The sequence below is a fragment of the Balaenoptera musculus genome, chromosome 1 (assembly GCF_009873245.2).
Source record: "Balaenoptera musculus isolate JJ_BM4_2016_0621 chromosome 1, mBalMus1.pri.v3, whole genome shotgun sequence".
Classification (NCBI taxonomy): Eukaryota; Metazoa; Chordata; class Mammalia; order Artiodactyla; family Balaenopteridae; genus Balaenoptera; species Balaenoptera musculus.
The window spans coordinates 14106146-14122560 of NC_045785.1; the positions used below are offsets into that span (position 1 = coordinate 14106146).

The window sequence follows — 16415 nt, forward strand, 5'->3', positions numbered from 1 at the left end:
CCCAGCTTCACAGTGATCATTTGGCTAAGTAACTACCATGGTCCAGTGCCTCAAAAATCACCATTAGAGTACGCTCCTTATGGCCATAAAATTTCTCGTTTTCTGCCTTTCATCAGCCTCCCCCTGCAATCTTCGCCTTGCTTTATTTATACATTCGTCCTCAAACAATGGCAATAAACTCTTTCCCAGAGTGTTGCAAATCAGAAATTTGTCCACATTTTTCCACCACCTTCCACCGTGGACCTGCTCTGCCTGGGAACGGCCCAGCCAGGCCAGCTGGAGAGGCTGGGTTGCCGTAGATTGATGGGGGCACGACAGGATGGGGTTGCTGGGGAGCTAGGGTGGGGAGCGGGCAGCAGGAGAATGCACCATGAAAGGCCGGGCTGCCCAGCGACCAGCCGCAGACACAAGGGGCCCACGACTGGCTGGGGAGAGGGGAGGGGAGGGGGGAGGGGCAGGGAGGGGAGGGGGAGGGGCAGGGAGGGGAAAAGCCTTCCCCCACCGCCTTCCCCTAAGAGAGGAAGAAGGACTGGGGACTACTGGCAGGCAGGGTTGGCCCTGGGCAGAATACGAGGGTCATGAAATCCATCCTCCTTCACCCCCACAGGAATCAGATGATCTTGGGGTGTCTTGTAGCCCACACTGCACTCCCAGCTTAGAATCCCAATCCCTTCTGGAGCTCCTCGCTAGCCCCATCCATCATCACTCTTTCATCCAGCAACAGACATTTACCCAAAGCCCTACATATGCCAGTGACTATACTGGGTTCTGGAGTGTGAAGTAATGAATAACTCAGATACAGCCCAGGACCCCTTCTCAGGGTCATTCTTAGAGACCCAGGAGGACCTCTGGTTTTCAGGGATGGGGAAAAGGGGGCCCAGAGAGGGGTTTAGACTTGCTAAAGTCACACAGCAAGTTGGAGACAAAGTCAGGAACAAACTTCAGGGTTCCAGTCTGGAATCCCCTAGTCTTTCCAAGCAGCCCACAGGCTCCCTGGAGACCCTCCTCTGGCCGGGGTGCCAGCTGCCTGTGGCAGGCCTGGGGGTGTCACGTCCGCAGTGACTATCTGTATTTTACTTTTTTTTTTTTTTAATTTTATTTATTTATTTATTCATGGCTGTGTTGGGTCTTCGTTTCTGTGCGAGGGCTTTCTCCAGTTGCGGCAAGCGGGGGCCACTCTTCATCGCGGTGCGCGGGCCTCTCACTATCGCGGCCTCTGCCGTTGCGGAGCATAGGCTCCAGACGCGCAGGCTCGGTAGTTGTGGCTCACGGGCCTAGTTGCTCCGCGGCATGTGGGATCCTCCCAGACCAGGGCTCGAGCCCGTGTCCCCTGCATTGGCAGGCAGACTCTCAACCACTGCGCCACCAGGGAAGCCCCAACTATCTGTATTTTAATCTGGAGTTCCCGGAGGCAGCAATAGGTGGAGAAGTAACTCAAGTTGAAGGCTTTGGTGTTGGTCTACAGAGGGGAAGCCTGTTCTGTTAGGTGGGGTTCCCAGGTAAAGTTTTCTGTTCCTAAGGAGGAAGGCTGGCCTCCATTAAGCGACATTAAAGGTCTGACTTGTTTTTCCAGTGATTCTGCTTCACTTTCAAGCCCACGCTCACAGCACTGCCCACCTGTATGCGTGGTTCTCTTCGAAGGCGGCAGGGCTCTGAGAAATCCGCTCGTCTCCGTGGTGGGGCACAGTAACTGCTATGGCTTTTGTCCGTGTGGGTCTGTGGGGCACCCAGTAGGTGCACCTTGATATGCAATGTGATGTTAGGTTTCAGGGTTTTCTGGGAGGCCCATTTAAAGAAAGATGGAGGTGGGGCTGGATGGAAGTTGGATGGCTAGAAATGGCTCCCGAGGGAAAAGGAATCAGCCCAGAGTCCCGAGAGAGAACCTATGACTTCTTTGAGGAAGCTTGAGTCGTTTCTCCTTGTTGTGTTTGGGAGGGCAAGGTCCGTGGTTTCTTCGTTTAACTGACAGCTGCAGTTCCCATGGGAGACTGTTATTAAGAACATTCTAGAATGATAGGAACTCAGAGCTATGCCCAGTCACCCCACCCTGGGGTAATGCCCAGTTATAACAGAAGAAATATAGTTTCCAACTTTAAGAAGCTGTCTTATTGTGAAGGCGAAGCCTCTACTCCAGTGTCCCCAACTTGATGGGGGAGACCTAGTTCCCATCCTCGAGAAGTTCAAATAAACCTTTTGCGAACTGGATGATAAGGTAAACAGAACACAAGCCTTCAAACACTGGGACTTCCCTGGTGGTCCAGTGGTTAAGACTCCACGCTTCCAATTCAGGGGGCACGGGTTCGATCCCTGGTCGGGGAACTAAGAGCCCGCATGCCGTGAGGTGTGGCGAAAAACTAAAAACAAACAAACAAACAAAAAACCCCACAAACTTAATTGTCAGCCCCCAGCAAGAGTCGAGGCCATGTGCTGAGAGGGTGGCACGGGGGGCAAATGCCACAGGGATTCCAGGAGAGCGCTCAGGGTGTGGCAGTCATGGAGGGCTTCCTGGACTAGGTGGACTTCAAGTCCAGACTTGAAGGATGGGGGAAGTGAGACAGTAGGAAGTAGTGTGAGGGCACCATCCCAGGCCACCGCAGGGTACAAAGGCCTGGCAGTGACCTTCAGGGGAGGCACATTTGGGGCAGGGCAGGGAGGACCCTGAATGCCAGGCTCACAGGGGTCACCTTGATGGTGAAGACAGGGACTCAGGGGCAAGCTGCCTGGGTTTAATTGTCAGTCTGCCACTAAGTTGGTCCCTCTGAGCCTCAGTTTCCTCATCTGTAACATGGGGCTCATAGTAACACTCACCTCTTACAGTTATCATGGGACCACATGACTTACCATGGGAAAGGCACATAGCTCAAAACACATCACCAGCTCTTTTTATGTTTCTTCTCCTGTGGCCTTCCTGCCCAGTCCTGCTGTAGGAGACTTTGTGCTGTCGCATAGCCCAGTCTTCGGGGTTCAGTGAGCCCCAGGTTTAAGCCCTTCCTCAGAGCTGAGCCTGGAGGCAGGAGGGTTGATGGATGGAGCCGGGGTCCTGAAACCATTTTCCATCCCACCTCCTGTGACGACTTTCCAGTGGCTGCAGCCTTCCAGGCTCCAGCTTTGAGGAGGGGGAGTGGGGGTTGGGAGGTGGAGGAAGGAGGGTCTGGGCAGGCTTGACTTCCCAAGCATGTGGTCCTTTCACAGTGGCTTTGTGGGGCTCTGACGGGTAACCAGGCTGCCTCTTCCTTGCCGCCACGCAGGGCGGCTTCGTCAGGCCACTGGGGCCCCAGCTGCTGTCATTTCTCCTTCACTGATTTGGAGACCTCACCCCAGGCCTCTCCCAGCCCAGCTTTCTGAGTGCCTGCCTTGGCCCCTTCGTGCCTGCCAGCATTGGTGCCCCAGCTGGATGGCTTACTTGAGACCCTTGCACCTCTCCTCTCCATGGGCACCACTTGCTCCTGGGATGGCTCCCCCTGGGGATGGGATGCGGGGTCTGTGGGTGTTGCTGGGTTTGTGCAAAGCCTCCACCGTAGGAGAATAAGGAAGGAATGACAAAGGGGTATTCATTCATTTGTTCATGCATGCATGCATTCCTTGCCTTTGTGTTTTGTGCCAGGCAAATGTGCTTGCTCCAGAGGTAGGTGAAGTTCTCATTGTATTCGGGCATCAATCGTAATCGCAATAATAATAACAACTAACGTATGTTGAGCACTTACTGTATATGTGGCAGTGTTGTAAGCCTTGTCTTGCAGTAGTTCATTTAATTTTCATGTATGACGACTCTGTGAGGTCAGCACTATGTGATTTTCCTCCTTTTACAGATGAGGAAATTGTGGCCCAGAGGAGCGAAGTAACTTTCCTGAGTGAGTAGGGCACCAGGCTGTGATCACTGCATCAGAGGCGCCCCTTGGTGATTTCTCGAGGTTTCCATCTGTGCAGCTACACCAACACCCTGAGGGGCAGGTGGATGGCAGTTCTTACTCCCCGTGGGTGGATGGGGAAATGGAGATGCCATGAGGACGAGAGACACGTTCAAGGTCACACAGCAGGTCGGGGACTGAGCCCAGAGTGCCGGCTCCCCGCCTGCCAGGCTTCTGCCTGAATGAGAAGAGAGATGGGGTCTGCTCAGCCAGGGCTGGGGGGGCCATCACCCCCACTCTTGGAGCTCAGCCTCCGGACATAGTTTTCTCTCTTCCTTTCCTCCTTGACTCCCATCACTGCCCCCATTTTAGAAAGGATGAGAATGAAGCTTGGAATTCAATCACACGTTCAGCATCTATAGCGGTAGAGGGCAGATCCAGAATTCAAACTCAGGTGCTTCTGATCTCACAGCTTCTGTTCTGCCCACCTCTTCCCAGTGTCTGCCGGTGACAGGCTCGGCCACGCTCTGTTGGCACGCCCCCTTTCAGGAGCTGACAGAGCAGGCTCTGCTGTCTACCCAGCACTAATCACCACTCTTCAGCTTCACCCTCTTGCCCTAAGCAGGCGAACATTAGTTTTGAACTCTCTGTCCCCAGGAAGTCTTCCCTGACTGAGTGCTGGCTCAGACAGTTCCAGCCCTCTACCAACCCACTCTTCTCTCCCACACGTGACTTGGGCTTGGTTCACAGTTTGGTGCAGACAGAGCTCTGGATCCATCGTGAGAAAACATGGCTCTGAATTCTGGAGATGCAACTACACAGTACCATTTCAAACAGTACTACTTCCTTCTTCCTAGATATTCGCCTTCCTGGCAGGAATGTATAAAGAGTGCCCTCTAGTGCCTGAGGACAGGACCATACTGTGAGCATAGAAGCCACAATCAGAGAATACCGCATGTGGGCCTCGTATTTTGTAATGCAAATCAGCTACCAAAGGTTCAGAGTTTTTAAAAAAAGGCAGCCTGCTGGGGTGTGATGGGGACTTCCGGGAGAAGGAAAAGTTTTCTCACGTTTAGGTTATGAACAAAGTGAGAGTTCCACCAAGGCGTCCTAAAGACGCTCTCCTCCCTTCCGTCTCCTCCTGGAGTTGGCAGAGTGAAGTTGGGTCTCCGTCAGTCGCTGAGAAATAGCGTAGGATTTGGAGTCAGACAGAACCTATTTGGACCCCTACCTCACCAATGCCTCCCGACCCCTCGGGAGGCCTCTTGGAGGGCAGGACTGAAATGAATCCACGGGGACAGTTTGGCTGAGCCCCGGCCTTGAGGGCACAGAGGTGGGCACCCCAGACCCAGATGGAGAGGGTGCCGTCCTCCAGAAGGCTTCCTTGGAGGGATGGTCCCAAACTGAGTGGGAAAATGACGAGGTTTGATGGAAGCTCACACTTGCTGAGCACTCGCTTGTCCCTGGCACTCTTTCCTGGCCTTAATATACTCACTCATTTACTCATTCCTTCCGTTATTCAACAAATATTTGGGTGTCCACTTTATGCCAAGCACTGGAGATTCAGCAGTGAACAAAGGAGACAAAAACGCCCAGCTGCTTGGAGCTTGCACTCTAGTGAGGGCCAGGATGATGCGGGGTGGGGGGGCGCGGGGAATAAAATGGAATATTTAGCATATCTGACTGCTATGTGCTGTGGAAAAACCGCAAAGCAAGGAAAGTGGTTCTTGGGGGGAGGGGATTCCCATCATTATCCATATTTTACACGTGTGGAATCTACAGAATCCAGGCAAACTGTGTCAGGAGCCTATGCTTTTTTTTTTTTTTTTTTGTCGCGCCGCTCGGCTTGCAGGATCTTAGTTCCGGAACCAGTATCGAACCGCGCCCGCTGCAGTGGAAGCACAGAGTCTCAGAGTCTTAACCACTGGACCGCCAGGGAAGTCCCAGCAGGGCTTTTCAATGCCCTGCTCCAGCCAGCAGCAAACTGCTGGCCAAGAGGGGAATGGGAAGGGTGTTCCAGGCGGAGGGCACAGCCTGTGCAAAGGCCCACGATTGCTGGGGCCGGAGACAACTGCTGGAGTCCAGGGAGAGATGGACAGATTCTGGGGCAGGGCCAGGGTGGAGTGGCGGGGTGGGTTCGCAGCGAACCCGAATGCTGAATCACCTGCTTTTGGTGCTGGGCTGATTGCCTGTGAGGCGTGATTAAGGACTCCTAAGGTCTGTGACCTGGATGCCTGGGTGGTGGTGCTGAGATGGGTACCCAAGAGAAGTTTGGGCAGAGAAGGTGAATGGGAGGGGTCGCTTCCAGGGAGGTGTAACTAGGGGTCTGATTCCCTCCTCTGCATCCAGCCCCTTCACCCAGGCCTTGTGTGGCGTCTGGTCCGGCTCCTGCCGACCCTACTGCGCTGCACACACCACACGCTGGTTACAGCTGAACAGTTCCTGTGGAGGGGCTGGGAGGGCGCCCGCCATGGCCCCTGCTCGCTGGACCCCCAGCTGAGCTGTAAATGACTTTTCCATTTTCAAGACCTGCGCCCAGGCCTGTTTGGTATTCAGGGACACCCAGCCCACACTCGCTGGGTCTCGGCTCTGCCCGAATTACTTGATTAAAACGCATATCAACTATTATGTGATTCATTTCTCTGCTGCGGCTGTGAGCCGGCCTATGTTAAACTGTAATAAAGGCTGGGCTGGGAGGCTGCGGGGATGGGGGAGCTCAGGAGCGGCGTGGGAGGGCGTCTCTGAGTTGGGGGGCTGAGATAAGGACCCCAAACCTCAGGACCACTGCTGGCTTCCACGGATCTTGCATGACAAGGACTTGGTTTGGAGATGGCTCAGCTCCCTCCCGCCTTCTGAGAGAGAGGTGGGTAGGTCCAGAAATTGTGACCATCTCATTTCCATGCTTTTCTTTGGCAAAAGGGAGAACAGAGAAAGTTTGGGAGGGTGGGATGGAGAAGAAGCCACCTGGGTTTTCATGATCAGAAATGGAATTCTCCATCACCTGGGAATTATAGCAAAGTTGGCTTTCATTGGGCTGGGAGTCCCAAGTCCTGGGTTTTCTTCGCGGCCTCACTGGCCTGAGACTTCACTGACCATCTGTAAAATGGGGCTAATCCTGCCTGCTTGACCGTCCATTGGGAGAGATTAGTGTTGGAACTGTGAAAGGGCCTATAAACTGTGGAGTGCATGCACAAGTATAGGGTCGTGACTACTGCAGTGTGTCAGAGTTTGAAAGGAACTTTCTGAGCATTCTGCCAAGCTCTATTCATTTAAGGAGGCTTTATTAGGCCCCTGCTGTGTGCCAGGCACAGTCTCTGCTGGACTCAAGGATCTCCCTGTCCAGTGGGACCAAGAGACCAGAAACAGGCCAGTTTGATGTCTCCTGATGAGCTCTGAGAGCTCCTAGGATGAGAAGTGAAACCAGCCTGGCCTGGATGGACCCAGGACACCCAGCAGCTGGGTTCTGCAGGATGAACAGGAGTGCACCGATGAAAGGGTGAGGCATTCCGAGCAGAGGAGGCTGGAGTTCAAAGGCAGGGATGTGTGAGACAGCCCAGCTGGGTCATTTAGGACGCTGAGAGCTGGACAGGGAGTGGTGGGGTGAGTCTGGACGTGTGGGCAAGGCCAGTAATGGTGGGGCCTCGCTGGTGTAACTGAGGCCTCCCATGTCAGTGGCTGTGAAATTCAGCACGCTTCAAAGGAGGGGGCAGAGGCTGGGGTAGAGGACAGGAGAGGTGCCCCCCAGCGATCTTCTCTCCACTTCCATCAACCTGACCTGAGCTGGGCTCTGACCTGACCAGACCTGGTCCTGTCCGCCCTAAAGCTCTGACAAGCCAGGCAGCTCTTGTCACCCTCTCATCCCTTATTCTATCCTCAGGCTGCTCTCAATTCACGGAGCTGTCTTCCTCTTTTATGCCTGTCCTGGCCCCAGTTCATCTGGAAGTGGTGTTTCCTCCATCAGGCTGGGAAATTCCTATCACAGGGGTGAGGCCTCCTCCATCAGATCGGAAGCTTCCTAAGCCAGAGGCTGTTTTTCCCCCCCGTAAGAGTAGGAGGGCCCCAAGGGAGGGGCTGTTTCTTCCTTGCTCTGTATTGGACTCCTCACATCCCTAAGCAAGACAGGATCTGGGAACCCAGAGGGAGGGTCCCTCATCATATTCCTCTCTTGGGGCTATCCAGACCAGCTCCAGGCTCTGTCCCACCCCCACTGGGACCTTTCTCTCCAGCGCTGCTTCAGAGCAGGAAGGCAGGGGCTGCAGATGGCCAGGAGGCTGCTCCCCCACTGGTCACCCCAAATCCAGCCTCTGTTGAATGGATGTGAGCCCATGTCCCCCTCCCTATGTGTCCCCCACCCTGTGCCAGCTGCCCAGGCTTCACCAAGAGGCAACCAGCTTTCAATGCATGGAGGACTCAGCCCCAGCCAGCAGGGCCTCTCTGTGGCCAAGTCCACCTAATCCTATTAATTTAACTCGGGGGCTAAAGAGTTCCCAGGGGTGGGGAGGGGGAGAGGCAGCACAGGGGAAACCGAAGTGAAGGTGATGTGGTGGCATCAGGGCTCTTTGTGTCCCTTCTCCCAGTCCAGTGGGACCAAGAGACCCATAAACAGGCAAGTTTGATGTCTCCTGATGAGCTTTTTTTTTTTAAAGAGCTCCTGACTTATTTATTTATTTATTTGTTTGTTTGTTTATTTATTTATTTATTTATTTTTGGGGCTCTGTTGGGTCTTCATTTCTATGCAAGGGCTTTCTCTAGTTGTGGCAAGCGGGGGCCACTCTTCATCGCGGTGCGCGGGCCTTCCACTGTCACGGCCTCTCTTGTTGCGGAGCACAGGCTCCAGACGCGCAGGCTCAGTAATTGTGGCTCATGGGCCTAGTTGCTCCGCGGCATGTGGGATCTTCCCAGACCAGGGCTCGAACCCGTGTCCCCTGCATTGGCAGGCAGATTCTCAACCACTGCGCCACCAGGGAAGCCCTCCTGATGAGCTTTGAGAGCTCCAAGGATGAGCAGTGAAACCAGCCTGGCCTGTATGGGCCCAGGAAGGCTTCCTGGGGGAGGGCACCCAGCATCTGGGTTCTGCTGGATGAGCAGGAGTGCGTCGATGCCCCTTTTTTCTGTTATTATCATCATTATCCTCATCAATAATAGTAATAATCCTTCATGTGCCCTTTACATGTTCCAAATTACTCCCATAGTCTTCATTTCATTCTGTTCTCAGAGCAGTCCAGTGAGGCATGCAGGGTTGTATCATTATCCTCATTTTTACCTCTGAGACAATGGAGGTCCAGAGAGAGGATGCAACTTGTCCAAGGCCACACAGCAAGGGTGGAGACAGAGCTCAGAATCCAGGTGTCAGGCCTCCCAGAAAAGGACTCTTGACTAGACCAGAGCTGCCCCAGAGGGCCCCCGAAACTCCCTCTCAAACTGTCCTTCCTCCCCATCCCTCTCCAGGAATGAGCATGGGCTTACTGGCTATGTGGCCTCTCTCAAGTTACTGAACCTTTCTGAGCTTTGTTTCCCTATTTGTAAAAGAACCAATAGTGCCAGCTTCATAGACCTGCCATGAGGATGGCACACCAAAGAATGGCTCCAACCTAGCATGGGGGGGTCTCTTCCCCTGGGATGGGCCAGGATGGAGGCGGGAGATCTTTTCCAGGGGCCTGAAGTCACAGACTGTAGTCCAGCTCTCTTGAGATCTCTCTGGATCTCCCAGCTACTGGGACACGGCCCTGCTCTCCCCACTCAGCATCCAGAAGGCTGTTATGGCAACCACCATCATCCTAGTGGATCGTTCCAGATCTTTTCAATCAACAGAGACTTGTGGGCCCTGCTCTGCCTTTTCTAGTCTGGGTTTCCATCTGGGTGTCTCTCTGGGCTCGAGGAGATCCCAGATCCGTGCTCAGTAAGGGGCAGGAGGGACAGGGAGATGAGGAAGAAATAAACACAGGATTCCATGAGGCATCTAGAAAGCCAGAAGTACTTTGGATGGCAAGAGCATCCGATGCACATGGGGCCTGAGTGGGCACTGAGGCTGGGCAAGGTCTAGTAACAGAAGCACCTTGAACTTATCTCCAGTCAGTCATTTGCTAACTGCACTCATGATTTTGATTACGGTCCTTCAGCCTATGCTATTATTTCCCTAATATTTTACTTGGTACAAAAGTATCTTTAAAAACTGAATTCCAGGAAACGAATTCTCTTGTAAATGAAATACGCCTATCACGTCCTATAAACAGATGGGAACCATAAAAACGAATATCCTAAAAACAAACAATGTCATTAAATTCTACCTGGAGACTAGTGCATGCAGAAAGATCTTGAGGCCTGTCCTCTCCTTGCTAAAAAGAGAGACCAGCGGTGCTAAAGACACGCTGTCCTGTGGGGTAGCCAACAGCCCCGTGCGGCTATGTAAATTTGAAGGAAAATGAAATAAAATGAAAAACTCGGATCTTCAGTTGCACTAGACACATTTCAAGTGCTCGGTACTACACGTGGCTGATACTACCATATTGAACTGCACAGACCTAGAACATTTCCATCATCACAGAAAGTTCTATTGGACGGCACTGCTCTAACCTGAACTGAGACTTAATCAGGCTGGGGTTTCTCCCAGGACAGGGCTGTGCCTTCTCCATCAGGCTGGGGCTCTCCATCTCCTCCCCAGTCTGACCTCACAGCTCTGAGTACGATCTCTACCCATAGGTTTTGCCCCCAACAGCCCTGCTTCCCATCTCAGCTCCTGTCCGAGCCCAAGGGTCCCCACTGGAGGACAGAGCCCGGTGTCCCATTCCCCATCTACAGGCTGGCCTCCCTTCCTGCCTGCCAATCTCAGCTTCCTCCTTCTGAGGCCCCAAGGGCTCTCTCCTTGTCAATGTCAGAAAATCGAAGTTATGCAGTGAGTTTCAGGAAGTGAATCCTTGGGATTAGTTGTATTTGGCTCTGAGCCCCGGACGTGCTGGGGAAAGCACCCCAGCATGCCAGCTGTGACCGTTCTGGCCTCCTCTTAGTGACAGGGAGCTGGGCAGCTGGGAAAGGGCAGGGGGGTGGCTGGATCCGACCCCAGGTCTCTGCCTTTAGGGGTGAGGCAGGCAGCGATGAAGGCAGGTCTCCTTATCATTGGTTCCCTTGTTATGTGGCGTCACGATCAGCGGCCAGTGAAAAGCAGGGATGACCTCCCAATGGCCGTGTTAGCAGGATGGGGGAAAGGGGATCTGGGGCAGAGGAGCATTGCCCAAGACTGGATGATCTGCCAGCTGTGGATGCAGCCCCATGATAGCATCACGCATCATGCCCTTTGATACGCCAGGCCTTTGCACATGCTCTTCCCCCCGCCTGGAATGCCTTTCCCTTCACCTCCACTTGACATCTAAGAGGTTGCATTAGGTGTTTTGTTGTTTTCAGGGATGGGGGACAGTTGTCCCTTGTGGGAGGAGCCTAGACCTATTTGTATAACCAACATTTGTAGCCACTGGGTAAGAACAGGATGGGGGACAGGAGAGCAGGGTCTGAGTGTGGGTGTGGACACTTGCTGAGGGACTTTGGGTGTGTGATGTTACTTCTCTGTGACTCAGTTTCTCCCATCTGTAGTGTGAGCACATGATCTCTGAGGCTATTCCAGCTTGACTCAGGTGAGCTTCCAGAACACAGCTTACATAGTCTGTGCATGACACATAGCAGGTGCTCTGTCAATGCTCTGGGGAATGAATGAATGACAAAACACAGATGTGCTTCCAGAAATACCAAAGATGGAGATGGAAAGGGAGGGGAGAGAGAAATGAAACAAGAAAAGGGAGAAAGCAGGAGTGGGGAAGAGGAAGATCATCTCTGCCCGCTTTCTCTTTTCCCTTCCTTGATTTCCTCTTCTCACCAGCCTCCTCCTCCATGCTCTCTACAGTTCCCCCAGGGCTCCTGAGGGTGCAGCTTCAGAGCCCTGGCTAGGGAGCTCCTTGCTGGCATTCCTTCTGCTGGATCAGGGATGGGCAAGAGGCCCAAGCTTGATGGGGGTGGAGAGTCAGTTCAGCCCCCGGGGTGTCCTCAGCCCTGACTGCTGAGGAGCTTGATCAAGCCCTTCTTGCAGCCTCCATCACCTGGACCTGGGACAGAAGTAAATTCCTGTCCTGACAGCCCATCCAGGGCCAGACTCCTGGGCTCTCTCTGCACAGGAAGCAAAGGCCTTCACCTACCCCTAGGCTCCAGGGTAGAAATTAATGGGGATGATGTGGTGGGAGTCATGGCCATGGCCAGGGTCATCAGGTGAGGTCTCCTCCAGCCTGTAAGATCACTCAGTGATCCTGGAACATCCCAGGAAGGGCCTGGGTGTGGAAGTCACATCGTCCAAACCCTTCATAATGTAAATGGGGAAACTGAGACCCAAGGAGGGAAGGTAGCCTTCCTAGGGTCACTGTTCAGGGCATTTGGGAGAGAATCAAGCCTGGAATCTAAGCTTCCTGACTGCCAGCCCCGGGCACAAGCATTTGCTCCCTTCCTCCATCCTTTCCTTTCTTCCTGCTTCTTCCTTTCGTTAGTTTTTGCAATATTTTCCAAAAATGCAATAGTGTCATTGTTTAAATGATCATCATTTAAGAAATACTAAACCATAAATAAGTTTTAAAAAGAAAACAAAAATTCTGTCACCCTGAAGGTTAACATTTGTTAGTCTTTGGGGTGTAGTGTTCCCTAATGTATTATGCATGCTTTTTCCAAAAGTGGGATTCATCTCCACACCCTGGTTTGTACCTTGCCTTCTTCTTAAAGTCAGATTTATTGAGGTGCAGTGAATATTCGGTAAAATTCTCCCCTTTTTGGAGAATATAGTTCTAGGAATTTTGACAAGTGTGTTTCATCACGAAACCATCCCCTGAGTGCTATGTCATGGACATCCTTCCGTGTCAGTAGAAATAACCTAAATGCCCAACTACAGGGGTTATTTTTTTAAAGGAATGTCTGGGCCATAAGGTATTTAACCAATCCCCTAAGGCTGGGCAGAGAGGTTGCTTCCCAGCCTTCACGCTGATAAATGGTGCCGGGGGGGAACATCCTTCCTACGCTCAGGAGGGACCTGAGCCTCAGTGCCGTGGTGGCCTGAAGGTGTGCACAAAGCACCCCTCCATCTCACTGGGTCCCCACCCTCTTCCTCCCTCTCACCTGGCTGTAGGCAACCGTCTGGATGAGGGCTCGGACGTGGAGTCAGAACCCGACCTCCCTCTGAAACGTAAGCAGCGCCGCAGTCGGACCACGTTCACAGCCGAACAGCTGGAGGAGCTGGAGAAGGCCTTCGAGAGGACTCACTACCCGGACATCTACACCCGGGAGGAACTGGCGCAGAGGACCAAGCTGACGGAGGCACGAGTGCAGGTGAGGGGGCGCCTGGGGGTTTGTGCAGTGGGCATCACCCGGAGACCAGGACTGGGAAGGTGGGAGTGGCCAGGGTCAGAGGGTTTAGTGGGCACCCCCCAGGGTGGGGATGGAGGTTCTGCAGCAAGTGATCCGGGAACCGTGTAGACAAGTATTGCCCTGGCACTTGGTACAGAGTAAATGGGCAGCGAATGTTGACTGACTAACTAATCCCTAGACAGTCCCAGGGAAGCCAGGAGCGGCAGTGAGGACTTGGATTGCCTTCATCCTCCTGCCGAAGAGAACTTCATGGTGGGGGGGGGAAGGGGGGAAGGAGGGATGGAGGGAGAGACAGAAAGGGAGAGGAGAAAACGGTGAGGGAGGGAGGAAGGAAGGACATTGGTTCAGCCACAAGAGAGGGAGCTCAGGGAATAGAAAAATCTCCAAATCTCTGAGGAGGGGAGGAAGTAATCAGGACAAAAATTCTACAACAGACGTAGCTTCCTAAGATGGGTAATGAGTTTCCTGTTATGGGAAGCATGCAAGCCGACTGGGAGCATGTTCCTGGTGAGTTAGAAGCATGCGGGGGAGGGTGGGCAGACCTAGAACACGCCCTCCATACCCTCAGAGTGCCTGGCTCCTAATCAGTGGGCCTGGGGGAAAGGAGGGCATGGAAAGAGCAGAGTCTGTCTGGGGTTCAAGGCCTGCAGTGGGGTGGGGGGACTCGCCTCTGCTCCCCAAGCTGAGCTCTCAGATTCGAGGTCTACAGTTCTCTAAGTCAGTCTCTAGGGGCCCGGCTGGGACAGGCTCAGGCTGGGTGGGTCGGGGAGGGTGCAGAGGAGGAAGAGAGGGGTCTGATGAACAGCTCCTGTGGGAGCCCATTCTTGGCCTGGCTTCTCCGTGAATGGGGGAGGCGGGTCTACAGAGATCCCGCCCCCAACTGCTCACTGGGGGCGCTTCTATCTTATCCAAGGGGGACCAGCCTTTGTTGGGCACCTACCTTATGCCAGCTGCAGTGCTGGGGGCTACTCCCACGTGACCTGGTGGAAGCGCAGACCACCGTCTCAGGTCGGGATGGCCTCTCCCCAAGCCGCAGGCACAGAAACTGAGGCTCAGACAAGCGACATGGGGGGCGGGGATACAGAGCTCAGCAGAGGCTGAGCTGGGCCTGGAACTCAAGCCTGATGGACGCCAAGCCCAGGTTCTAGCCATCCAGAAGGAAGAAATGGACTCAGAGCCTGGGACTTGAAAGCAATGCAAACTGGCATTTAAGCAATCCGGGGACCAGCGTACCTCCCTCTGCCCTCCCCACCCCCATCCTGGAGTGGGGGACCCTTGGCTGCCACTGAGGGAGATCCTGAGGGGAAGCGGGCAGGCGGCAGCAGGCAGCTCATCTCATTCCTTCCCCTCCTCTCCCGGGTGATACCCGAGCCTGCCCCCCAGCCCCCAGCCTCCCTCCCCCGCCTCTGATCTTCCTGCAGCTGTTCTCCTGGGCACATTCCTGGGTGCTTTCTCATTCCCACGTCTGGTGGCCACGGCTGCTTCCCACCACCTGGAAGCCTGACGGCTCCTTGTAAAATTTCCTGGCTGTCAGGGCAGTGCTTTTATTGGCCCAGGGGACTCAGAAACAGGTGTCACGCAAGGTCCAAGGATGGAGGGGGGCCTGGGAACAGGGGGGGCAGCCAGAGCCCAGGCAAACCCACGGTGGGGGGACCAAGGCCGCCGTCCTCCACGTGGTGACTACTCTATCAGTCTCTGAGCTCCCCCAGGGCGGGGCGGGGTCTCCCCCCTCAGGCTCTGAGCTCCCCCAGGGTGGGGCGGGGTCTCCCCCCTCAGACTCTGAGCTCCCCCAGGGTGGGGCGGGGTCTCCCCACAACCCTTAGCCTGAGAACTTGGCCTGATCCCAGCAGAGGAGGGATCAATACATGTTGAGTTTTTTAAAAATGAACAAAGGCGGACCCAAAAATCAAGACAGGAATAACAGAATATTTGTCCCAGAGAAGAGAAGGCTTGGAGGACACAGCTGCTCTGAGAGGCCCCTCGGAGTCGGGGGGAGACCAGGGCTGATAGGACAATGTCCTCAATCCCATATAAAGACCTGCAGGGACAGAAACACAAGATTGGGAGCCACAGGCCGGGTTCCCATCGGTTTCTGCCTCTGATCAGCTGTGTCACCTTCAATAGGTCAGCTTCCTTTCCTGAGACTTAGTCTCCCATCTATAAATAAAGGAATCAAACTAAATGAGCACTACGGCTCCTTAAAGTTCTAGGATCTTGACTTATTGACGATCACAGCTGTCTTGTGAGGTGATGAGATCCCTGTAACCGGAAGTGTTCAAGGAAAAGTACAATGTCCAGTGGATCGGAGACCCTGGTGAGAGGGTTCCTGCTGTGGACAAGGGGGCAGGGACCTTGAAGCTCTCTGAGCACTGCTTTGATTTTAGGGCTGTATACTTTTAAGGTCTTGGCGTCTGATTCTAAGAGTCTATGATTCGGGGATTTTGCAGTCCTATGCCATCACATTTCAATGGTGCTGGGAGACGGTGGGATACTGGAGTGGTTCAGAGTGGTCTCGGAGCCAGACGTCCATGTGTGAATTCCAGCTCCATCACTTACTCCCTTGGTCCTCAGTTCCCTCATCTGCAAAATGGAGATGACAAAAATAGGGTCCACTTTGTTCTGAGGATAAAATGATTGCATGTAAACACACAGCCACAGAGTAAGGAAGTGCTTGGCACACAGAAGTGCCCTGAGTAGGGGCCATTATTATTAAACTCCACCTATTCTTAGTGGTTCCAATTCTGGCCACCCTTGAAACTCTAGGTTCATTCATCTGGCAGTCATATTGGGTACCTACTATGTGCCAGACACTATTCTAGGCACAGGGGATTCAGCCAGACAAGAAATCCCTGTTGTCATGGGGCTGATGTCCAAATAAGCAAGGAAGCAGGTAAATATAGGTCAGACAGGGTTCTATCAGTCAAGTGTGTCACCCCCTCTGCCTCCCTTCCAGCCCTGCTCCCCAGCAGAGGGTCGGGAGCCTCCTTCTGAAGCCTGCAGGGCATTATATGGTGTTATATGGTACCCCGATGGCTGGTGGAGACGCCCCATCTCAGCCCGCAGAAAGCCCAACCACCATGAAGGGTAGGAAAGGGGTGTGAGGCAGGAGGACGCATGCCTAGGGACCAATGACTCCTTGGCCTGGAAGAATCTTCATTTCTAAACAACTGGGGTCCC

General features: G+C 53.7%; 1 protein-coding gene across 2 annotated transcripts in view; it reads left to right on the forward strand.

The window, feature by feature from the left end:
* Positions 1–16415, forward strand: part of PAX7 (paired box 7) — a 100187-nt gene that overhangs the window by 41559 nt on the left and 42213 nt on the right. For both annotated transcript variants that reach the window (XM_036867458.1, XM_036867454.1), the window contains exon 5: positions 13000–13199. In XM_036867458.1, coding sequence (XP_036723353.1) covers positions 13000–13199 — 200 coding nt within the window. The remainder of the gene's footprint in view (positions 1–12999; positions 13200–16415) is intronic.